The sequence below is a fragment of the Drosophila innubila genome, chromosome 4 (genome assembly GCF_004354385.1).
Source record: "Drosophila innubila isolate TH190305 chromosome 4, UK_Dinn_1.0, whole genome shotgun sequence".
Classification (NCBI taxonomy): Eukaryota; Metazoa; Arthropoda; class Insecta; order Diptera; family Drosophilidae; genus Drosophila; species Drosophila innubila.
The window spans coordinates 1004561-1030705 of NC_047625.1; the positions used below are offsets into that span (position 1 = coordinate 1004561).

The following is a 26145-nucleotide window of genomic DNA, read 5'->3' on the forward strand; positions in this document are numbered from 1 at the left end:
TCAACGGTAATGGTGTAACAAGTACAGTCGCGCAAGAAAAAACTAAACTTTATGTTCGTCACTTTCAGAAAAGAAAACGGTACACAGGGAATTGCGGACTGGGATTGACCCATGTCAGAATATTTCATGAAGAGATACTAAGTAGGAATGAAGGAATAAATATAACTTAAATGAATTCAGTAAATTAAATTAAAAGTGTTTTAATGTACAATTTGAATATTTATTTACTAAAATGTACATTTTAATAAGTACCTAAGTCTATAGAAAAACTATTTTTAATGATTTGTATTATTTAACGAAATATTCTAGTTTCAGCTGTTTATATGACATTTTACATTCGTTAATTAATACAATACAGACTTTTATTTGTTCATCAACTAAAATATAATAATATTAATATTTAATAGAACTTGAAAATCATTTGATTATAATACTTTACCAAAAGTGTACTAAATTCTAATAATACTAATATAGCAAACGTGGCAAATTATTAAGAAAAAAATTTTTTTTAATTAGCTGAATTATTAATAATAATGTTTTATTGTAGAAAATGTTATTAAAAGAGCTTGATCAAATTCATCAAATTTGGTATATAGGTGACTGTTATAATTATGAAAGTTATTCGAAAAATATTATTGTTACAATTTTATTTTTTATATTCCTTTCAGTATGATTCTGTGTATATTCGTGGAAATATAGCCTATATGAGTGGACCGGCGATCCTCATGGAAGATCTTGTTGCCTCAACAAATAATTATGCATATATGCTAATTAATAGCAGTGGAAGGCCAGGTATCAGGCCACCCTCGAAGACACAAACACGGAAGAGGTAAAGGACAAGGAAGAGGACCATTAACCCTTTAACTTTAGGGAAGTTTAAAAGAAGCTGAGCAATCTTTTCTTTGGTGTTATTACTGGACTCTTTTGGACTAGACTCGTGTTGCCTAGAAAACGTGAAGTGAAGTACTACAAATTGACAGCAGCTGCAACTGCAACCGCCTGATAGTTGGTGACTCGACCGGACCGGACATTTCCAGCCGACCGGTCGACCGGTCGACCAAAGGGGTACGGCACACCTAGAAAACTGGTTTTCTCACGCATCCCTTTGGTACTTTGGTACTTTTGGTTGCTATTTATCAGGAGCCGAAAGCTGGCGCAGCAAGTATTCAAATTTATTTGTTATTTGTTATATTGTTAGGGGCAAGCGGACGGACAGGAACAAGAACAGGAACAGGACACTTGGGAAGTAACAACTAGTAGTCAGGGGGTTGAGTTTGGAGTTAGAATTGGACTTTCTCTCCCCCCGGGTCAGTTGTAGGGCAACACATTCATTTGCATAACGTTCGGCCTTCAATCTAAGGATCAGGGACGTGGCCGTGGCCATGGTAGAGCCGTCCTTAAACTGGTCAAACCGGTCGGCTCACAGCCTTGTCAAATCATATACACAATACTTAGATACGTATACACATATGTGTGTACACTGTACATGTGCGTGCATGTATGTATGTGTGCTGTCCAGTGTTGCCCAAAGGCGTCCTTTTGGCATTCATACTCGTGTGCTTTATTGTTCTGATTCCCCAGTAACAGTTACCCACAACACTATCCTTATAGACTACACATATAGTGTTTTCTAATTGCGAGAGTGTGAGTGTGAGCGCGAGTATGAGAGCGAGACAGATAGAGGGACTTGCTCACATGTGAGTGTTGCCTTTGAATATAAAAGTGAATGCATTTGAAGCAGTGTATAAACATTTGAAGCTCCGGTCGAATCATTTCAAGTTTGACATCCAAGATGAGACATCCTCATGTGAGACTCATTTGTGAGCAGCTTAAGTGTCGAAAGTGAATTTTAATTACATCTAAATTAAATTTAATCTAAATTTAATCATTAACATTTCATATTATATGATTAAAAGATATCAATTAAATCGTTTTGTGACTAATTATTTCAGTGACTAGTGTCAAGTTTACAGGTCAACTAATTGTTTTGACAAATCATAAATGTGCAAATTATATTTTGCAAAATATAAACATCGCTTTTTTGTTCTAGTTGCTTATGGCTTCTTGGAACAAGTTAAAAAATAAAAGTAAACAGGTTTCATTGTATTCGACTATTATTTAAAATAATTAAAAATATGTGAATTATTCATTAGCATTCTGTACAACATTAAGGCAAATTGTAAATTTTTCAAAGTCGTTGAAAGCTTTTTATGAAAACATGTTAATTCAATATTTTATTTTGTTTCACCTTTTGCATTCGAATTTTTCGGTTTTATCTTATTTCGTAATGTGTTGCATACGCAAGTGCAGTAATTTTTTTACTTATTCGTTATTTTCATATATCTTTCCTAAAATTACCTTATTTTACAATTTTTTCCCATATCAATTTTTGGACAATTTTGAACTCTCCCAACTTTGTCAAATCTCAACCAATTTTAATAAGTAATGTCGATTTAAACAGTATTTGACTTCTAAATGAATGATGCATTCAAGTTGTTTATATTTATGGGATATTTAAAATTTCCAAAAATTATCTTAAAATACATAAAATAAAATTCAATAAATATTCTTCGCATTTCAAAACAATTTAGAGTTGTATTTGAATCCTGAATAATTACAACTGTACGTGAAGTATAAGGATTGTAAAAAAAATGGCAAAACTTTAATTACATAAAAATTGATTTATGAAAATTCTACGATTTTCAATTTTATGGATAGATTTTTGCCTATACCAAGTACAGCATTTGAGGAGCAAGGACGACGATTGTCTCATTTTTTCTTTTTCTTTTTGCTTTGATTTTCTTTTTCTTTTGTTGTTGTTGTTGTTATTGTTTTGTTGCCTCTTTTAAAATTGCCAAGTCTTGTGCACGAAGAGGGTGGACATAGATATAACCGTATCACAGCAATATTGGATTTTTTGAGAGTGTGTATGTGCTTGTGTATGTGCTTGTGTGTTTGTGTGTGTATGTACATTCGCTTGGCCAACCATCTTATTTCTTCTAGAGTACGAATACCTACTCACCACCACACCAACAAAAAACAAAAACCAAAAAAAGAAGAGTAAAATAAAATAAAAGCAGCCATTCCAATGCCAGAGCCAAGGCCATAGTCCGACTTCAGCTTCGAGTCCGAATCCGAGTCCGAGTTCGAGTTCGAGTTCGAGTTTGAGTTTGAGAACTGCGCACGGTCATTCGGTCCTCGAGTTAACAACAACAATAGAGTGGGGGTGGCACAGTTGGAAGGCACTGTAGGGGTGTTAAATAGAGGACAGAGAAAGAAGTTGTTGATGCTGATGCTGATGTTGATGCTAATGGCCGAACAACAAAAGCAATGACAACTGAAAGCAAGCCAAGACGAGTTTTTTGACATTTTTCATACACGGAAAACTGGAATTTGTTATAAGTCTTATATACATATTTATTTTTCTATAGTGATAAAAACTCAGCCCAACATTAATTCGCACACTCAACAATATTTTGATAAATTAAAATAACTTAAGGAATATTTATCTTACACACATTAAAATCATAAAAATTACTAGATGATAAATTAGAGATCAAGAAATAATTTTTGTGCGATTATATTTCAAAACAACTACGCTTTTCATCTGCAAAAAAATGAACATTAACAACTTTATCTATGAAAACTTGACTTAAATAAATTAAAAATGAATGTACAATTAAAGATTTAATTTATCTTTTATAATGTAAGAGAATGGAAAATGGGCAGAACAAAATATTACATAATTCCAATCACAAATTTTATTTTGCTTTTGTACTGTTTGTAATTAATCTTAAACTAAACTGAATATATTTTAAGGAAAAAAGAAACCAAAAAGGGACCCCATTAATCAACGTTGTTGACAGCAACACAGTATCTTTACAATTATCGAATGTTCTTGGTGACCTTGCTTATATGTAAATGTTAACATTTTAAGTACAACCTCAAAATAAATATTACTATTATAATAAAATTAAATTATTCTTTGCATATTTATTTATATATTTATTTCCAGCGGGTATTATATATTTTTTATGAAATGTGTAACACGCTAAAGGAGCTGAAATAATGCTGCGTCTTTCTGAATGCAAATAGGACTGTAAGTTTTGACGAGGCCTGCCAAAAAAGATCGGCTAAAAATCAACTCTAATTATTATAAATTATTAAGCAAACACGTATGTTATTTATTCCATTGAACGTGTGAAAATTAGTTTGACAACTTCTCCCTTTGATGCACAACGAACTTGCAGCATTTATAAAATAAACGTTTAACATTTTCATTCAATTGTCAATTGTTTGCCAAATTATTGCTATAAAGCTAAAAAAAAGCTTAAAAAAACATTAAATAGCGCGCCTTTTGCAGCTTGTGATCAGAAAAAATATCTGCTCCATACTTTTGTCATTTTCATTAAAAATTGTTGAATTAAAACCATAGAGTCCTTTTTGTTGAAGAGCCAAGCTTTAGCTCAGCGGCAGTTATGCTCGGCTGTATAGATGTGGAAATCTGTTTCTAATCTGGGGTATTTTAATAGATTAATTAAATTTGCTTGATCATGGAAGGAATCATGGCAAAATGTATTGCATACTCTTAGCTGCAGTAAGTATAAAATCTATTGCATACTTTTTGGCTGCAATGCTTTAAAATATATTGCTGAATGCTTCTTTTTTTTTTATTAAAATATAATGAAGGATGAGTGTCCTGCTACCTTATGCTACCTTACCTTTATGATAGAACATAATAATGAAATAAAGATAACTTATAAGGGGGAGGTTTAAGGGATGATACTGGGGAGATTGTCTAAATTTTGGTCGGAGATCTTCATGTCAAGACCCGGCTCAGTAGGTCTTGAGGGTGGTAAAGTTTGAGTCTCCTCCTTTCTCTTCTACGGTGGCAGGCAGTATTTAGTCGTGTAAATAGACCGTTTGGATGAGCTCCTAGCCCCTCCGTGTACTTTTGGGCAATCCTGAGTGTCTTTGCTTGTAGCACACGGATCTTATTCAGGTGAGTATTGGCAGTAATACCGTACACCTGTATGGGATAGAATAGGCTGGGAGCTAAGATGCACTTGTATATTCGAACCTTGTTCTCCAGCGACAATTTGTTTTTGGCAGAGAGTAGCCAGGACATCCTTTACACTTTGTTTGTAAATGAGTGCCGAAGCGACGTGACATGTTTTTCAAAGGTGAGACTTCTGTCCAAGACGACACCTAAGTATTTGTGTGCCGCTGAATGTGATAGAGCATTTCCACTGAGTGACACGACTGGGCAGTTCCGCACCCGATTTGTGAAAGTCACATTTGCACATTTGTCTGCGTTGATGCACACATTCCATTTATTTGCCCACTCCTGGAATGCGTCCAGATATTCCTGCAGTGCCCTCTTGGCAAGAAGTATACAACTGTTTTTTGTGAGCACCGCAGTGTCGTCGGCGTACGTTGCAAGAATGCTTCTTAGAGGTGTTTTTATAATAAAGCGGCCAGTAAAGAAATTTGGTCAAAATTCGGTCATTCCAAGGACTAGACGGATGTCCTTTGGCATACAGAAAGTTCTAATCATGTCAAATCCAAATTAGAAGGACGTAAATTCTTGTAGGAGAGGAGATAAACAGTTATTTGTTGTTAAAAAATAAGCAATAACTCGATATCCTTTGAAGCGTCTTGATCGATAGTCCATCAAAGGACGTCGAAATCTTTTTGTTAGTTTCGGAATTATCATGGATTATCTGTTTCTAAGGCCAATTTTCTATAACTCCCCCCTGTAAAAAAATTATAAATTTTTTTTATGATACTATCTGTAAGTTCTTTAATGCCAATCGCTAGTTTTGCTTCTGATGAGTAAAAAATATTCAAGTAATACAAGGGTGTTCCAGGAATACAACCAACGGAAAACCAATCAAAACTCTTACATAAATTTCTCACTGATACAGAAAGAAATGTCTCACAACGAAAGTTACGCATAATTTGCAATATTCTTGCGCTAAGCGGCATAGGTGAATATACCATATACTACATTTTTTTGGAAACGGTTTTTTTTTTGCTTATTTTTGCAATGTAAATGCTGTTCATCTCCTCTGCTGCAAGAACTTTCGTCCTTCTTTTAAACATATTTGGATTTGACATGATTAGAACTATCTGTCTGACAAAGGACATCCGTCTAGTCCTTAAAATGACTAAATTGCGGCCAACTTTCTGTTATCATACCAAATTTCTTTGCCGGCCCGCTATATTATAAAAACACCTCTCAAAAGCATGCATCATTATTTTCAATGCATTCCAGCTAAAAGTATGCAATAGATTTTATACTCATTACAACTAAAACTATGCAATCCATTTTTGTATTTATTGCCTCCATGATCATGAAAATTTTAAGAAACCGTTAAAATACCCCAGCTTTGAAAACTTTTTAACGAAATTTTTAACAAATGGTAAGTGTCCTGCTACCTTAATGGGCAACTTAAGCTTATCAGAAATTAAACTAAAAACAAACTTATTTATGAGAGAACAAAACGATGAATTAAAGATAACTTATAAGGGGGAGGCTTAAGGGGTGAAACTTGGGAGATCGTCTAAATCTTGGTCGGAGATCTTCATGTCAAGACCCGGTTCAGAAGGTCTTGAGAGTGGTAGGTTTGAAAAGTAGAAACAGAATTCCACAGCCAAACTGCTGCGCAGCACTGCCACCGACCCCCAAATGATACCGCCCGGAGCAAAGCATCCGCTCTCCAAAAAGATATTCGCTGCCCACCAAAAGTTAACTGTGCGTTTTTTTTTTATAAATGCTGAAAATTTGTAGTACATCAAAGAAGTTGTCTAACTAAGTTTGATTTAAATTAAATCCAAAAAATTATACAAAATTCTGCAAAGATTCTGAAAAAGGGCTTAAATCCGCGAACCAAGCCCAAAAATTGGCCAAAATGTATGACAGACGCGGGATATAGTAATACTACAATTTTAAAATTCGAAATTCGATCTATGTATATGAAAATAATTTTAAAAAAATGCCAAGTGTCGATGTTATGCAATTAATTTTCACATGTTTAATGGAAGAATTAACATACGTTTTTCCTTAGTTATCTTAACATTGATAATAATAAGAATAAATTGTAAGATTTAAGTATTATATTACATACACTTGCTTGATTGCATTTAATACAGATTGCAGCGTACAAGTTACAATATGTAAGTATAAATTGAGCTGCAGTTGGATTATACAAGTACATAGGTTGATTTATGCATTACATATTGTAATTTAGTCATTAATTATCGATCTGTTGAAATCTGATATTTATATTGGCATTATGTTCTATTGAATTCTCTCCTCTGCATATATATAGCCGTTAATAGGCTACAATAACGATTATTATGATTATTATTTAGAGGATTCTCAAATGCTCAGTTGATGCGTAGACTAGCATTTAAATCATCAGATGCAGATGCGGATTCGGATGCAGATACATTATAGATTTATAGCTCATCTATTTGTTCACAAAGAATGCCGGATTTGGTGATAGATTTGGTGGCATCGCAATCATGTTGCCACCGCCCATTTGCTGCTGCTGCTGTTGTTGTTGTTGACTCCTCGTGTTTGTGGCATAAAGCTGTTGCTGAAAGCTGTGATATTGTTGCGCATACTTCAGATCATTTGATGAGGGGCCGACGAAGTTGACGCCAACACCAGGACCAGCATTGTTGCCACCTGCTGACATCAGTTGACTGTTGTTGGGTCCACCCATGACAGGATGGCCTTGACCTGGACCTGGTCCTTGCATGCCAACTCCAACTCCAATGCCAATATTTCCACCAATTTGTGTTTGGCACATACCAGCGGGCATTGGCTTATGATGCGGAGGTTTAGCTTGACCTTGCTGACCTTGTTGTTGTTGCTGCTGCTGTTGTTGTTGTGTGGCAGGAAACATTGATGGCGCACCTGGTCCATTGTTGAACATGACTGTCGGATCGTTGCAGTCCAATCCATCTGGATTAACTGAAAACTGTCCTTGCTGTCGATTAACAATGTTGTTTGGATTCCCTGGCCCTGGCCCTGGCATTCGTCCACCAACCATGCCACCGTGCTGCCGCATCCCGTGCGGTCGCATGCCACGTATCATTGGTCCTGGTCCTGGTCCCTGTCCAATGTGTCCGGGCAGTCCACTGGGCACCACACCAACACCAATACCACCGTCATCATCGAGACCAGGCAGCTGATTGCAGTTCTGGAAGAAGTTCATACCAATGCCATTGCTGTTGCCATTGGGATTGTTGATCATCTTATTGTTGCCCTGTTGCTGCTGCTGTTGTTGATGTTGCTGCTGCTGCTGTTGTTGTTGCTGCTGTTGCTGTTGTTGTTGTTGAAGTTGTTGCTGCTGTTGTTGCTCATTAGGTGAGTTCATATTCATGGGACCAGCTCCGAGCATCATTGGTCCCACATCATTGCCCATGGCGTGTCCAATTGGACCACCAGCCATCTGTGGATTCGCGTAACGTTGAAGGAACTCCAAGCTGGGAGGCATTCGTATATTGTTTCCATTATTGCCGTTGTTGCCGTTACTATTGTTGTTGCCGTTGTTATTGTTGTTGTGTGGTCTCACCGGCATATACTGTATTGTATTGGGCGTGCTGGCCTTCACTTGGATATTTGGATTGAAATTGGGGCCAAAATTGACAGGCATGCGACCCATCATACGTGCACCAGGCGGCAATATGCCATGGAATCCTGGACCAGGCACTGTCACAGATCCATCACGTACAACGCCATTGGGAGCAGCAGCACCGGGATTGAAGCCACACATCTTGGCATTGGGATTCATCATGCGTTGTCCCATTGAGTTCATTAACGGATTTGCTGAATGGCAATTGTTATTGGCATTGTGATTCATATGATCCAACTCGCTTTGATCTAAGCCTGGCATCATTCCACCATGCTCCATATTCATCTCCGCTCCCGATCCCGGCCCCATCATGTTCACATTTACATTTATCCCGCCGGCGGGACTGCCCACACCAGACCCACAGCTCGTCAGCTGCTGTGACATCTGTGCCAACGACGATATGGGATCGAAACTCTGCGACATCTTATTCTGGGCTGGTCGATTGCTCGGATTGTTCGGATTCAGCGGCATATTATCCGTGCGACGACCGAACTGTACGGGTGGACCACAGTTCTGGCGCTAAAAGAGCAAACATTTCAAATTGAATTCAACTAAAAATCGAATATAATAATTGTTAACATTTACATTTACGTCCAGAGGATTATTGGCGTTGGGTCCTTTGTATGGATTCATCGCATTGCCTACATTTCCTTGTCCCGGTCCTTGTCCTTGCAAATGCCCATGTGCATTGAAATTCAGCCCTGGACTCGATGCTGGAAATCGTGAATCCATATTGTTTGGCTCGACCATATGATTTCCCGCATTCAGGCTCGGAATACCATTGGGAGAACGAGTCCGTTGCGGACTTGGTCTGGTGTTCTTTGAATCACCTACAAATTACATATATTTTTTAAGTTAGTTTGAATACCATCAACAAATTATATAATCATCTTGTTTAGGATATATTATAATTGAGTATATTATTAAATTATAAAATCAATCTTATTTAAAGAATTATTATAATTAAGAAAATTATTTAATTCAGTTTAAATGCATAATATCAATTAATTATTAAATCATCCTGTTTAAAGAATATTATTACTAAGAGATTAGATTGGGCTTCCTTAACCATTTTACAAATATCAATGAATTGACGACCTTTCCCTGATTATAGTCATATTTTCAATACAGTTTGTGATCTATTTAAATAATTTGATTATTGAAATTCAATCAGATTAGACAAATCCTTAAGAGATTTGTTATTTTAGAATTATTAGTTTTTATCAGGGACGGTAAATAATGATAATTTAGTTTTTTTTTAACAAAATCATTCACTCATACAAATTTAAAAATAACCACAGTGAGTCGGGTTTCATTTTAGAAAATTACTAAAGTACGAGAAGTGTATAATAATTACCAGTATTTTGGGTTTGATTAAACGACTCCAGCTCCTTGGGTGAGAGATGGGATAGCGGCGTAGTGGGATTGCTGTTAAGATGATGATTCATAACATTTGAGGAGCTGCCAGCACCTCGATGTCGACTCGAAGGCGATCCGATCGATCCGATTGATCCGGCGGCATCTGCTTGGAAACAGTTCTTGGATGCGGCAGTCGTTGATGCTCCTGCCTGAGTCGATGGATTGTTTGTTGGGGGCAAATCCATGCTGGGTGAATTTGATGGCAATCCATGGGCTCCAGCTGTGCGGGGTGAAGGCAGGGATAGATTGTTTGGACTGGATGGATTTGGGGATTGCGTTGCAATTGGCACCGACGCCGATCGTTGTGTCGGATGATAGGGAGGCGGTGGCCCTTGAACGTTGTTCCGCATTGCCGGTGTCCCGGTTGGATTACCGCCAGAGCCTGGACCAGCACCCGGGCCTGGTACTGAACCTGGGACTGAACCTGGTCCAGGTATGCCAGATGGACGGCAGTTTGCTTTGCCGCCTTTCAAGCGCTCTTCGAAGAATTGCTGCTGGATTTTGGTCCATTCCATTTGTGTCATGCCACCCTGAGGCATAGGTAAACTCTCGCCTTTATCTCCAGCTCCAACTCCTACTCCTCCTCCAACTCCCACTCCCATCATGCCGCAGTTTGCAGAGTTGCCAAAGGGTCCCATCATTTCTGGTGAATTGCCTAACATATTGGGATTCTGTGTGGCAGCATTTGGTGCACCAGGGCATTGCATACCTACATTCATATTAATATTCATCACAGCAGGTCCTCCTCCCACTCCCACACCCACTCCTCCTCCTGGTGTTGTTGCTGCTGCCGATGAGAGATTACCAGATTTAGGACCACTATTGCACGAGATAACCGCACCCATATCACCAATAACATCCGTTGCCAGCGGCAACGGCAATGGCATTGGCATTAGCACATCCTCGCCTCCTCCTCCTCCTCCACCTCCACCCAGCTGGACCGGCATGTGATCGGACTTCTGTGCTTGCGTTTGGGATTGAGCTTGCTGCATCTGCTGTTGCATCTGTTGCATCTGTCGTTGCATTTGGGCATTCGATGTAGCTCCTCCTCCTGGTCCTCCACCTCCTCCTGGCATATTCATCATAATGTTGGCCATGGCCGAATCATTGGGCAGCTTATCGTTCTCGGGAAACAAGAATTGATTCATCTTTTTGATTTTAGCCAATTGCTCCTCTCGATGCTGTCGCTGTTGAGGTGTTAGATTCTCATCCGGCACCTTGACACCCTGTAGTGACACTATATTGCCGTCCACGCTCAGATCATTGTTGCCACACTTGACCAAGCTATCAACGCCATCCATTAGCTTCAATCCCTGCGATTGCGATTGCGATTCACTGGATGCCTGCGTATTATCTAGGCTATTTCGACCCGTCTCCCAGCACATGAGATCGCTCTCATTAACCAGGGAATCGTTTTGCGAAGAATCTGCAAAGTTATTTCCCTTATTATCAGTTGGATTATTAAATAATGCCTTTACTCCGCCACCTCCAACCAGTTTCTGTGGCGGCTGTAGCATTTTTGTAAGATTTGGATTGGAATTGGAATTGGCATTGGAATTTAGATTTAGATTCATGTTGGAATTGGCATTGGCATTCAAATGCTGCCACGTCTGTCCAGTCTGTCCAGGCATATTGCAAATACCCAACCCGAGCGAGTTCTGACGCTGCAACTTGTTCATTTTCATGGGATTCTTAATGAAGAAATCTTCGAGGAAACTCTTTGTAGCCGGCTGTGTGCAATGGTAGGCAATTATCGTCTGGAACTGTCCGCTCAGCACCGCCTCAGCTCCTTTGTTGGCCAGCTGAGTGGAGAAGACAAATATGTGATTTTGTTGCTGCATATAATCCAAACAGTTGTTGCTATTGCCCATAAAATTGGGATTGTTTGAGTTGCCCGCTCCCGCGCTAAGAGATACTCCGAGACCAGAAGCAGAACCAACGCCAGGAATCGAATTTGGACCAACTCCAGGACCAGGACCCGGACCCGGACCCGTACCGACTGTGCTTCCAATTGCAGTAGAAGATGACAGATTGGAGACAGATGTAGTTTCGCCATCCAGTGCATTTACCAAAGATGCATTGCATCCAACTATATTATCCATCTTATCAGTGCTATTTGAACTCAGCTCCATTTTAACTGAAAATTGCAAGTGATAATTACCATTTAAACATACAAATAGTGTTATGAGCTTTATTTACCAGGTGTATCTGATCTGTCAGCGGCATTGCTACCAGATGGACCAATTGAACCAATCGATCCAAATCCCACTGGCGACATATTTGGTGAGAATGCCTCCTCCTTCTTCATGTTCACCAAACTGCCCATAATATCCGAGGGTTCCTCTTTAACCACAGCTGCCCCTGTAGTCCCCGCAACAACAGCTCCTCCTCCTCCCACCGAACTTCCAACTCCTCCTCCAACCTTAGTACCACCTCCATTGTTGTTGCCGCCGCCGCTGCTGGCGACTGAACCATTGTTTTGACCAACTTTGTCCAGGCCAGCGTTGCCAGACATTGCCATCTGCGTCGATGTCGCCGTTGACTTGACTATTAACAAAAGAGACATTAATAATTTATTCAAATTCAGCTTAAGGCAACCGGACAACAATTATTCGAATTTAAAAATACTAGAAAATTAACAAATTAATCAATATAATACAAAACTTTACATTTTAAATGAGGAATTCTCAAAATCAATTTCAAATTTAAAAAAAATAAAAAACATATATATTTTAAGGTCTCTGATACAAAGATATATTTTAAAAAAGCGTTTATTGAAATTTACATTTTATTTGTAGCTTTTATTTTTTTAATTTATTTAAACCGTACAAATTAAAACAATTCTAAAATAATAGAAATAATTTAACTATATTTGCAAATTTATGTTTACTATTTTATAAAGATTTTAAAAAGTGATTGTAATATTTATTATTTAAATTAATTTAAATGGTACAAAATTAATGCCAAAAATATTTATTAAAATTATTTGTACTTCAAAATAAAAGAAAATTAACAATTTAAATAAATTAAATATACGATTGACAAAGCAAACTATTTATAATTTAATATAATAAATATATCTCTTATGGTCCCTGATAAAAAGTTATATTTTCATTATTTAATAAAGATTTGAAAAAGGGGTTTTTGAAATTTAATTATTATTTGGAAATTTTATTATTTAAATTTAATAAAATGATAATAAATGAAAAGAAACTTCTTTGAATGAATAATTGTTTGAATTCCAAAATAAAAGACAATTAAAAATTTAATTAAATTAAATATATTGTACTTGAAATTATAAAAGAGTGTTTATTAAAATTTATTTTTTTTTGTATTAGTTTAAATAATTATAAAGTGAAAACAAAAAATATTAAATTAAAAATATTTGAATTTCAATATAAAAGAAAATTATAAATCTAAATAAATTTGAAATTTTAAATAGAAGTTATTAAAAAATTAATCATACAATTGACAAAGCAACTATTTCAAAATTAAAACGAAAAAATATTTCTTAAGGTCTCTGATAAAAATTAATACTTTTACTACTTAAAAAAGTGTTTATTGAAATTAAATTAGTATTTGTAATATAAATGTAGCATAATATATTTGTAAATTAAAATAATAATAAAAAAAATTGAATTTCCAAATAAATAAAAATTAATAAATAAATACATATTTTTTAAGGTCTTTGATAAAAATTTAGATTTTTACTATTAAAAAAAAGATTTTTAAGTGTTTATTGAAATTTAATTATTATTTGTAATATTTTTATTATTTAAATTAATTTAATCAGTAAAACACGAAATCAAAAAAGTTCCATTTACATATTGATCAATAGTTTTAAATTGTTTTTCTTTATTCAACAAATTTACGCATTTTCAGAAGTGTTTTAATCATTTAAGTAATAGGAATCAAAAGAAAATAAATAGAAATATAAATAAAAAAGCAAATATTACCGTTCTCTTCCTTAATGATAGTTTTCTTTTTCTTAAGGAGTTCCTCCTGGTTTAAATCACTGTCCACGATTTGGGCAAGACTGGCGGATATATTGCTGTTGTTGTTGTTGCTGTTGCTATTGGTGTTGTTGGTGTTGTTGCTGTTATTGGAGTGATCGCGATCGCTTCCATTGTGTGTTTTCGGTGGAGAATTAATGCTACTTGTCGAATTTGGTCGAACTGTTCCGGATCCCGTTTCAGCAGCTGCCGATGTATGAGGATTAGCAGTGTTGTTGTTGTTATTGTTATTATTATTATTGTTGCTGGTATTGTTATTTGTATTTTGGGCTTTAGAGTTTTGATTTTTGGTCTCATCTGACATGGTTGCGGCTTCTGTAATTCAAACAATATTTAAATCAATATTATTGTTGTGTCTGTTGTATATATATTTGAAGATATATATTTACCTGGCGATAGATTGGAAAACGGTTCGCTTTTTACCTGTACCTTAACCGTTTTTAAGCTCTCAATGCTCTCAATTGTTGTTGTTGCTGTTGATGATGATGTCGTTGTTGCTGTTGTTGTCGTTGTTGCTGCTGCTGTTGTTGTTGTTGTTGCCGCTGCATCAGCGCTTGTTGGTGATTGGCTAACGCCTCCTGTTGTTGTGGACAGCATTCTAAACTAAACCTACATGGAACGTAAGTGTCTGTTCTGGTTGTGGATCACAATCTAGTGGTTTTATCCATGCTCTCAGTTAAGCTCGTACTTCTTACTACTTATTTACACTTTATTTATATTTAGTTTTCGCTTGAATTATAATAGGCTTCAAGTTTGATTACACCAACACTATTCAATTGCACACACATATTCACACATGCTCATATGCACATATTTACTTATATATGCAGTTGTGTATAAACACTTACACTCTAACAAAAACAACTACAAAATTCTGTATACATACAAAACATACACTCGCACACACACGCAAACACACTCTTCAAGAAATGGCACAATTAGCGAAAAAACGACAATGGTATTAATGCCGTACAGCGAGAGCGCTTTTCATATTGTATTTACATAGATTCAGCCTCACGTTATCTACACAATTATAAGCCAACCGAATTTTTGCGTTATTTCAATTGTAAATACAGATCGCGTAGCCACATTGGCATGGTCTCTATAAAAAATAATAGAGTAAACTCGTTTTCACTGCTGCCAGATTAGCTACTTTATAGCTAGATCTGGCTATTTTTAGAATTCGTTTGCTTGAAAAAAATTTCAATATTTCTATTAGCTGGAAATCTGGCTATTTTAAATATAAATTGAGCTAAGCTTTGCTAATAATATTTTTGGTAAAACTGTTCAAAAGTGCCCACAATAACAAACTTACATGGTTTCTAGTAACAGCTTTTGTTCCCCCTAAAATCTTGCCAGCACTGGTGTGGAAGATTGCCACCCGGTGTAAAGGCTGCCAGCCTGCAGTATTTACCGATCTGGCAGCTTGTACTAATTTAATCAAAATGAAAATTTGGTTGCACCCAAGAAAATTTACCTAATTTGGAATTTTTCTTAATATTGAAGATAGAATTTTTAAAATTTTTGAAGAATGTTTGTTAGAATTTTGTCGATTTTTTCTTATGTTTTAGATTTGTATTTGTAAATTCTTTCCCCTGTGGGTGACGAACTTCAAACCTTCATAAAAATTATTTTCTTAATTTAATCTAAATTCGAATTTTAAATTTTCATCAAATTATTAATTTATTTCAAAGTTATGGCATTTTGATATTTGCAACATTTAAATTTAAATTAACCAGCTGGCTCATTATAATTGTTCTTTTGATGTCGATTCATTTTCTATCGATTGCTGCGCGATCGCTGTTAAATTTAAAATTTTTATTGGTAAATTAACTACAAATAGTAAGTTCACACTTGAATTATGCGCCTCGAATAAGTGATGTATTTATATTGCGCAAGCAGACAAAAGGTGACGCCACAGTGCCCAAATGTATGGCAGCGTTAGTTGCTACCCATTATCGATTGGGCTTCTGAACTATCGATAGTGTTCCACAATACTTTATAGCGCAATAACAAAACATAGGTAGTAGTGTACTTCTCGTATAGGGACAAAAGGTGGCGCACCTAATTTCATGTAGAGAGTTGACAAGTCTTATCGATATATGATAGGCGAATAAAGCGAACTCTTCGTTTTAATAACGGTAATAACAGAAGTGCAAGATAAAATTAATCTGAACCGCGTCATGATATTAATTTGGTTTTATTTTATTCATTATTGCATTTACTTTATTATACATAGGTACATACTCATAATTTGAATGGGTATATGTAAGATTACTCTCTGGGTTCTAAAATATCTGAAAAGTGGGGGAATTCCACATTAGAATTAATGTACAGCTAGTCAAACAATTATTTTGACAAAGAAAAAAACTCTAGTACTTGTTATATATTTATTTTTTAAAAATCTCATCTATTGGAAAGCAAGAAAACAATCTATAAACAGTTCTTTATTTGTCAAAACAACTATTTTACGGACTGTATGTATGCAAGTATGCACGTATATTGTGTCTTCTACAATTGTACCTCATTCAAACTAAATTTTCTAGCATTATTTCTTCATATTCATATGCATATACATGTGTACATATTTATTGAAATATTCGTGCTAATTGCCTGTTACCTTAATTATTATGAAAAATTTAAATATATAATAATAATAATAATAATATGTACATCTGTACTTGTACTTGCGTTTTATGTGATAAGCATACGCACCAGAATTAAAACAATATCGGATGTACATAAGTATCTATATAAGTACATATGTTTAAGTATAAGGTTAGTATATACTATTTTTACGATTTTTAGTTTTTTTCTTTTCATTTATGTAAAAAGCGCATTACATTATTTACATTTAGAATTAATTGTATTTTAAATATTAATTTTAATTTCTTTAATATGTTTTTTTTTTTATATATTTATCTTTTAAGCTTTTATTTTATAAATTTGACTAGTTATAGTTACATTTTTTAATTTTCTTAGTATGAGATTATCTTCTTCTTTTTGTTGCTGCATCACTCGGCTCTAATCGCATTTCATATATATATATATATATATATTTTTTTTTTTGTTTTTTGTATTTATGTATGTTTGTATGTATTTATGTATGTATGTACATGAGTGTTTTTCAATTTAAGATACAGCCTGACTTAATTTTATACCTTTGTATAACCATATAAGTCTTAGCACTCAAACAATCTTCAAAATAGGTATATTGCCACACGTACAGTTTGATTCTTAAATGATGGATGGGATGAGGGTGGGAATACGAATGAGGAAGGGGTGGGTATGGGCATGGGGTTGGAGATGATGAAAGCTGATCTTAATTCTTGGTTCAATTATAAAATGCATTTGTTCTCTCCATTCATAAAACGAAAAACAAATTAAATTTAATAAAAATTTAAATTATATAATAAAAAACAATCCATTAAATGAATAGAACAATAAAACAATTAAGTAACCTTTACCTTCAAATCACAGTGAGTACATTATATGTCTTAAAGGGGCTCAAATAAATAGATACCGTTTAAAAAAAAATAGTTTCATTTTTCATATTGACCTTAGATATATAAAAAGCGTTAAAATGTTCAAAACAATGCAATTAAAAACTCAATAAATTAAATAAATATATGTAAAGAAGAAGAATTCAAATGTTTTTTTTTTAACTGACTCGATTGTCCTTAAAATGTACAGGTTTAAATTGAAATAGTTTTTTTTTTAAAAGTTAATAAATAAATAAATAGACTTTGTGGTAATACAATACACAGAAAAACGAAGGAGAATTCAAATATCTTTAGCATCTTTAAGAGTTGACTACCTCGATTGCCGTTTAACTGTCAAAAAAATTATTTAAGGGAGGATAAATAAAAAAAGAAATAAATAAACAATTACATAAATAAATTGACTTAGTGGACCAACGATTCATTTAGCTTTAGTGACGTATTCTTGAAATACTTTGAGCCAAAACGAACAGAGACAAGTTTAGCTGAATCGTTGTTAGATAATAGCAAACTATCTGAACAATCGACATCGACATCAACATTAACATCTGCTTGACCGTTCAATAATCCGTAATCAATACAGTCGACAACGCCGAGGCCATCAATTGATATGTCCGTTGTCCACTGTCCAGGTATTGTCCCGGATTCCAGGTCGGAGTCAGAGTCGGAGTCCTGATGAGACTTGGATTCCATATTAACATTAACAATACAATTATTATTGTTATTGTTGACTTGATCTATGTTGGTTCCTTCCTCGTGCTTGACAATGATGTTGGTGCTACCCACCCTACGGGATGGTTTGCAATTGCGAAGCCGCAAAGATGTTCGAGCCATTCCTCTAATGGGACTTGAGTGCGTATTATCATCGGATTCGGTATCGAAATGGTTATCGTTATCGTTATCGTTATCAGAGCAAGTGCGAGTGCAGGAAGATTGATTTCTCAAGTGTTGCTTATGTTTTAGTTTGGATAAGGAGTTTTCAAACTGTCTTCGCTTATATTTGCTATTGTGTCACAACATATCATCATGATCATCCCCATCATCGTGCTCATCAACAAGGAAATCGTGATTCTCCAGTTCCAAGTCCATTTCGCCTTCATCATCAAAGTTGCCGAGCGGTGACATCGCTGTCGTATGTAGACTCCCATAATGTCCATGCGTCTCATTTCCCTCTCTTTCCCTCTCCCTTTCTCGGTCCCTATCTCTGTCCCGCTCCTCGCCAGAGGACACATCCTGCTGTCGATTGTGAGCATGTTGTATATTCTTAGTGTCATCATCACGCCATTTATCCATCGATCGCCGTCGGGCATTCATAAAGAAATTGCCGACCGTCGTCGGCTCCAATCCCAATTGACGAGCAATCGTCACTTGCATCTCCTTTGAAGGCCTCTTTGTTTCCTAGAATATCATTTACATTTATTATTAGTTAGTTAGTGTATCATTTCATTTCATTTTAATATCTTACTTTAAAAATTGCTTGTAATGTTCGTCTCTGCAGATCTGTAAATACTAAACGGGGCTTCTTAGGTTGAGGCATTTGTTCTATATGTGGCTCCTCCTTGCGGCGACAGTTGACAACGCTGTTGTGGCCAGAACTACCTGATCCATTTCCAGATCCAGTTGCACTACCCATGGCTGAGGAAGATAACAAATTGAACTTTATAAAGCTGCCTCATAGATATTCATATATTTTTCTCTTTCTTTTTTTTTACATCCTTACTTTATTATAATTTCTGTTAGCTCTTAAAACAAGCTATGAACAAGACCGATTTATTGCTTTTAAATTTAGAAAGCAAACAATACTTAAAAAGACATTGTTTATAGAAATCGGTTCAGGTTTTTCAAAGTTATGTGAGTTGCAAGTTTGCCAATAATAAGTATAGAAAAGTCAACAATTTTCGACATAAACCAACAAAATTTAAGTGCAGTATGAAATTAGATGGCAGTCGATGTTTAAAAATACATTTAATATCTAAATATTTGAGAAATAATTGTAAATCATTGAAAATACTTTGTATTATTTATAGTTTAGTTGTAAATTAATGGAATACTTGTTTTTATACTGTTTAAAGTTGTGCGAAGTTCATACTTACAATTCCCCGAAATACCCGATACGTGTGTGGCACTCGGAGTTGTGCTTGTGAGGAATACAGTGTTTGCCGTCGATGAAGCTGTCGAGTTGGATCCCGTTGACATACCTCCTCCTCCTCCTCCTACTGCTCCTCCCGTTCCTGCAGCTGTTGATCCACCTAATCCCGCTGCCGTCCCAGAAGTAACTGCACCTGATGGACGCTGCGGTATTTGGGCGGCGGCAAGACGCAATGCGGACATACGCTGAAATTCTGGCTCCTGCAACCACTTGAACATGCGACGAAAGGTCTCCCGACCGGACTTGAGCTTCGACCATGGCTTCGGGTTGCGCAACAGATCCGAGAGGGTGCCCTGGGAACGGCAGAGGACCCTCTGGGCAAATATCGCTTGAGGTATGCTATAACGCTTCAACTCGGCGGAGATGCGTTGTGCCAACTCCTTGGTATTAATCTCCTCCATGTCATTGCCAGCTGAACGGGAAGCAGATGTTGCTGAAGTTGCAGATGTTGTTGCTGTTGCTGTTGTATTGAGTTTTGGTTGCTGTTGATCACTGAGAAATCCATTCGGATGTTGTTGACTTAAATTGCACACATTGATATTATTGCTAGTTTGAATATTAGATAGATGAAGGCCATTATTTGTATTGCATTCGGTTGCATCTTGGTGATGTTGCTGATGTTGATGTTGCTGTTGCTGCTGCTGCTGTCGTTGAACAATATCGCAAAGACCAACGGCAATGGATCCAGATCCATTATCACTGCCAGGCGGTGGCGTTGGTGTCAATGCAACCACGACGGGCAATTCGACAGACAGATTCGCAACGGATCCATTGATATGGGGTGAATGTAGGGACATGGAGACAACCGAACCAGCGGACACTGAATGTGGACTCAGTGTTGGACTGTGAATTCGACCGCCCGTCGAATTGGTCGATGTGGACGACGTTGCCATTAGAAGTTCGTGCTCATGCTGATGTGCGCTGTACGAGGACTCGTAGTCACTGCCAACGCCAACGCCAATGCCGACGCCGACGACTCCCCCATCGGCAATGACACTCGATGGCGACAGGCAAATTACCTATGACAAGTACACATTCAGTTTAGTGATCAAGTCAATACAATGAAATTAAACAAGCTGTATATGTAGTCGAGACTCCGGCTATAGTGTATCCGTTGCATATTTTTTAGACTTTTACATTATTTAACCACTTAAAACTGGCATTACTACCGTTCTATTTGCCCGAACTCGTTGCGATTTGTCACGATAATAGATAATACAAATAGCACAGATAGTTATATAGATATATAATTACAAAATAAAACATTGTCTCTGTGTGTCAAATTTAATTTCTCTGAGATCTAGGCGCTCACAAAGCCGACTGTTGATGCTGATTAAGAATATATATACTTTATAGGGAGATGGCTACTTCTACCTGTTACCTACATTCCATATTTTTTAAGTAATGGGTATAAAATGGAGAAAGAATTCAGAACGCACATTTCCCAATTGCGATCAATCGTTAAGTAGATCGACAGCTAGATTATATAGCGGATAGATTTCAATTTATTTCAATAAATTGGTCAACAAGTGTAGAATAATTTCAAGTACACAATCTGAAAGATTGAATAAGATATATGAAGAACCAACAAGGTTCATTGACTTAAATACGTCAAGAATCAACCAAAAATTTGTATACCAAACGGTTGATTTTCGACCGATCTTTGCCATGAAAGTTATATGACATTGTGATCTAATAAGATTGGTCCCTACATATGTAAATATATACTATAAATACTGCCTGCATCAAGAAAAGGACCAGTGCCAAGTTTTAACAAGTTGGCAATTTCAGACTCTGCCCATTTATTAATAAGCCTAGCGATTGTCGTATTATAATTTATGAAAACCTTTTCATTCATACGATTTGGATTAGTTTTTGATCGTTTGAATGGTTAGGAATCCAAATTTATTCCTAAATTTGGTTAGGTTACAAAGGGTTTTTTAAAAAAGAAAGAAAGATGGAAATATTACCTGCTTTTGCAAGGCGACCGAGACGAGTTGCATAGCCTGAGCCTGAGCCTGAGCCTGACTGGCTTGTTGGTTGTGCACATGACCATGTTGGCCAGTGTGGCCAACTGTTACGGATTTGTGCCCGGAGTTGTCCTGTAGTTGTGGCGAATGGGAATGCGGCGAGAGACCAACTGACACCGGACCGGGACAGGTACCGGGACCGGGTGAAGGAACCGATGAACTATGACTGTGCAGTTCACATGATCCAACAATGCCGATCTGATCTGAGAGAGCGTGCGACGGTGAGCTGGCATAGTTGTGGGGCGGAGGTGATATCAACGAAGGTAACTTGTCATAGGATGAGTACGGCGATACGCCCAAGCTTAGATTGCTCAGGGATCCCTGATGGGCACTACCAATGGGCACTCCCATGGGTAAGCTGGTGAATGATCCGCAGTCATTGCTGGAATTATCTGCAGATCTGCCAGTTGATGTCACACTGCCACTACCGTTCCCGTTCCCGTTCCCATTCCCATTCCCATTCCCGTTCGCATTCCCGGATGAGTTGGCACTGCCGGATATGTGGCCCGCATAGGCGAATTTATCCGACATTGTCGATATGGGCGGAAGCGGTTGGATGGGCGTCAGGGTTGCATACGATGTTGGGCTAAATCCCGGCGGGGATAGGCGATTGTTGACCGATGTTAATGTCTGATACGTGCTATGCTCCAGAGAGCTATCCACAACGCCCAGTGCTGGGCTCAGCAGGTGATCGTGTCCGTGTCCGTGATCGTGATCGTGATCGTGATCGTGTCCATGTCCAGTTGAATCGCGATCATCGTCTTCAACGTCATCCTCGTCAACGTCCTCCTCCTCGTCGTCCTGTGTCGGCACAATCACAGACAGCGCCTCCCTATGATGATGATGATGGTGATGATGATGTCCATGACCATGATGATGTCCCAACTGTACTGATCGATGCTGTTGCTGCTGCTGCTGCTGCTGCTGCTGTTGACGCTGGTGATGTTGCTGGTGATGGATTAGGTCGTTACGTTGACCATACTGTTGATGATGCTGTTGTTGCTGTTGCTGCTGCTGCTGCTGATGATGATGGTGATGATTATGATGATGATGATGATGAAGCTGTTGCTCTTCCAATAGCTGTTGATGATGCTGATTTAAGGTGACTTCCCCTCCTCCCACGCCTCCATCAGATGATAGCTCATCAATAACACTTATGTTCGTCATAATACGATCGTGATCATTACCATGATCATCGCCTTGATCATTACGATGAACGATAACCAGCTTGTGCTCCTGTTTGACTGCCACAATTTGGGATGAAGTGCTCACGGTTAGACCATCCAGACTGATGTCCGTGCCAACAAAATCAACTGGACTTTGATCGTGATCGTGTCGATCTTGGTGTACCGGAAGTAATGAGGACAATGTTGCCCTACCGCCCTGCAATTGCAGCTGCTGGGGCACAATTTGATACGTTGTCTGGACATTGGTGTGACCCAATTCATCGATCACCATGACCACGGATCTGGACTCATCATCGCTATGTATTCGGCTATCATCTCGTGTTGCTGCAATCAGTGTTTGCATTGCACCGCTTAACACTGACGGCGATTCCCTAATCGTAACCGTATCCCTATCCGTATCCGTATTCCTATACTTGATACCGCCGCCTCCTCCTCCTCTTCGCACTGTTTCAACACCCTCACAGTCCGAATCACTTTCCTGGCCATGTTGTCCCTGTCCAACGGTGATAAATTCACTGGCTTCGTCAACCAATTGATGACAAAACGATTGTGAATCAATTATTTCGTTTATAGATTCCATTCCAACAATCCATACAAAAGACAACCGAGAAAAATGTTATCGTCCGATCGATCCTTAAGATCTCTGATCTCCGATCTCCAGACTCCAGATCTAACAGCTCAGCAGTAAACTACAAATGGAAAAGTGTTAATTTAAGTTATTGTTATTTATTAATGGGATAAATGGGATCCTTAACTCTTATACGATACAAATAAATATAAATATCGTTCTTAAGTCCCTGATTCTGATTTGTCCAGGTTTTTTTTTAAGGTTATATGAGGATTATATGACAAAATACGGGCTAAAATATTTATTCAACTATAATATTCTTATATCAAAATAATTTTTAAACCAAAAATCACTTTACATAAATTTTTTAAGCATATTTTGTCCTTGAAGTGACAGAAATATAAATTAAGGCAGATTAAATGAATTCAATTTGTGCTTAGACAGACTTTTTAATAATTATAGCATTTACTTTTGAATCTTGACTTAGGTTTATCCTTCTTACAAGTGTAAAAGTTACTCACATATTTACATATGTACCAAATGTATGTATATGTACACATTGTTAGTATGTATGTATGTACATGCAATTGTTTTTTATTTGTTGTCAGCTCGATTTGTTTTCATCGTTGCCATTGCCATCGCAGCCTTAAAACCTTAAGGGTTGATTTTGGGGTAGAACACACACACATACATAAGTCCGTACATCCGTGCATACATACATTCATACGCATGCTAATACAATTTTTTTTAAATGTGCACTGTGCTCACTCAAACAGTTAGTCAAGTAATTCTTTTAGCAATATAAAAATGTACATATTTGTTTGTTTTTAATTTTAAAAAATCACATTAAAGACAATAAAACTATTTTTTTTAAATAATGATTAATGTCCTTTTCTTCTTTTTTTTCAATAAAAAGATGAACATTTTGTATTTTGCCAGAAACAATTAATTTGGAAAAGTGTATTTCTTCCATTTAAGTAAAATGTGTGCACTTTTGAATTATGTCAAAACAATTACTTGATTAACTGTATGCACACATGTACATTTGTATTGGCGTTTCAGTCCCCTCTGATTCTGGGGTAAGTGTTAACGGTTAACAACAACAATGGCCAAGTTAATAACTATGTTTTACTTTCTTGTTTAGAAATTTCCAAATACACGTAATTTACAACTTTTTTGGGGCACCACTGTACCCTTATTAATGCCTCCCTCGCTCTTTCTCTTTCTCTCTCTGCACTCGCATTCGTTCCCTTACTCACGAACACACATTCACACACATACAACCTTACAAATAGGTAAGTGTGTGTGTTTGTGTGTGTGTGTCAGTGTTGCGTGTTTATGTTTTTATACTAGTTATTACTTATATACATACATATGCACACACACACACACACACACACACACACACACACACACACACACACACACACACACATGTACATATACATAACCCTCTTGGTTGGGGGTTGTTTTTTTTAGCACTTAAATTTACAATTATTTTTCACAATGTTCACAAGCGAATATTACCTTTGAATTTGTATAGGTCTTGGCTACATCTTCTTATATTTGGATCTGGGGACCCAACAGGGAACACCCTTAATTCACAGAGACAATCATTGAAGTCAACGAGATATATTCGATATTATATATATAGCCACATAAGGAATTATTTTCCACGGATTAAGCACAATTCTCGGTGTAAATTGGTTATTCTAGTAGCATCGAACTTTTCATTTGCACGGCCGAAAAGGGAAAAAATTATCAAGTTGCGCGGGACAGTCCTTTATATAGTTATGTAAATAGAGATAGAAATCTATAGACTTTATGTAAATATAATTAAAAGTGGCAATTCTAATAGATTCTCATATTTCTCTTTTTTATTATTAACGCAATAGTATGTGTGTGTGTGCGTTGTAAAACTTTATTATGTGACCGTTAGGCCCGCGATCCGAAAAGTTTCGGCCTCACGCAGAATATACCCAATGTGAACTGAACTGAAATGAACAGTCATATATACACACGAGCTGTGGTTGAACCAGCGCCAGTGGCAACGTTCTCCATATCTCCAGACCCGACCCGACACGAACCGTACCGAACCGACCCCTGACCGACTGTTACCCCTGTTCCTATTCCTGTTCCTGCCCCATCATCATTATGTTGGTAGCAACCCAAGAACCACCCCTTGATTACCGCACCGAGAGTTGCCACCCAATTTAAGCATTTCTCTGTACAGCAGAGAAAACTATAATAATATTTAACTCTATGATCTAATCAGGTTCATTTTAATAACTAATTATAATTTATAATTTGCAATAATAACAAAAAAAAAATACGATAAATAAGTAAGCCAAATATTCACTTCCAACTTCATCGCAGCTGCTTCTAACCAGGCTAACACTTTATTTGGTGTGGCAACACCAAAACTTACCCCTCACCATTAATTAATGCGCATGCGCTCTTTTTATCTCTCTCTCTCTCTCTCTCTCTCTCTCTCTCTCTCTCTCTCTATGCAGTTATTCAAGTTCATCTTCTCATGTTCATTTGTCAGAGTGAACACTGTATGTATATGTATATGTATATGTATATGTATATGTATATGTATATGTATATGTATATGTATATGTATATGTA

The 26145-nt window shown here is 36.8% G+C and overlaps 2 protein-coding genes across 3 annotated transcripts; both read right to left on the reverse strand.

The window, feature by feature from the left end:
- Positions 1-7006: 7006 nt before the first annotated feature.
- Positions 7007-14857, reverse strand: LOC117781350 (protein BCL9 homolog). Of its 2 annotated transcripts, none has more exons than XM_034618205.1 (6): positions 14470-14857; positions 14024-14395; positions 12267-12614; positions 10006-12204; positions 9234-9478; positions 7007-9167 (listed from the first exon to the last, which is right to left on the reverse strand). In XM_034618205.1, the coding sequence occupies exons 1-6, from the start codon at positions 14675-14677 to the stop codon at positions 7476-7478; spliced, it is 5064 nt and encodes a 1687-aa protein (XP_034474096.1). In that variant the 5' UTR covers positions 14678-14857; the 3' UTR covers positions 7007-7475. The 2 variants fall into 2 exon arrangements, with proteins under 2 accessions (XP_034474096.1, XP_034474023.1); XM_034618132.1 differs by having other exon boundaries at positions 9228-9478.
- Positions 14858-18298: 3441 nt separating this feature from the next.
- Positions 18299-25207, reverse strand: LOC117784171 (homeobox protein onecut). Its single transcript, XM_034621869.1, has 7 exons — positions 25042-25207; positions 22708-23635; positions 21700-22560; positions 20386-20748; positions 19687-20292; positions 19046-19162; positions 18299-18978 (listed from the first exon to the last, which is right to left on the reverse strand). The coding sequence occupies exons 2-7, from the start codon at positions 23524-23526 to the stop codon at positions 18592-18594; spliced, it is 3153 nt and encodes a 1050-aa protein (XP_034477760.1). The 5' UTR covers positions 23527-23635; positions 25042-25207; the 3' UTR covers positions 18299-18591.
- Between the last annotated feature and the right edge of the window lie 938 nt (positions 25208-26145).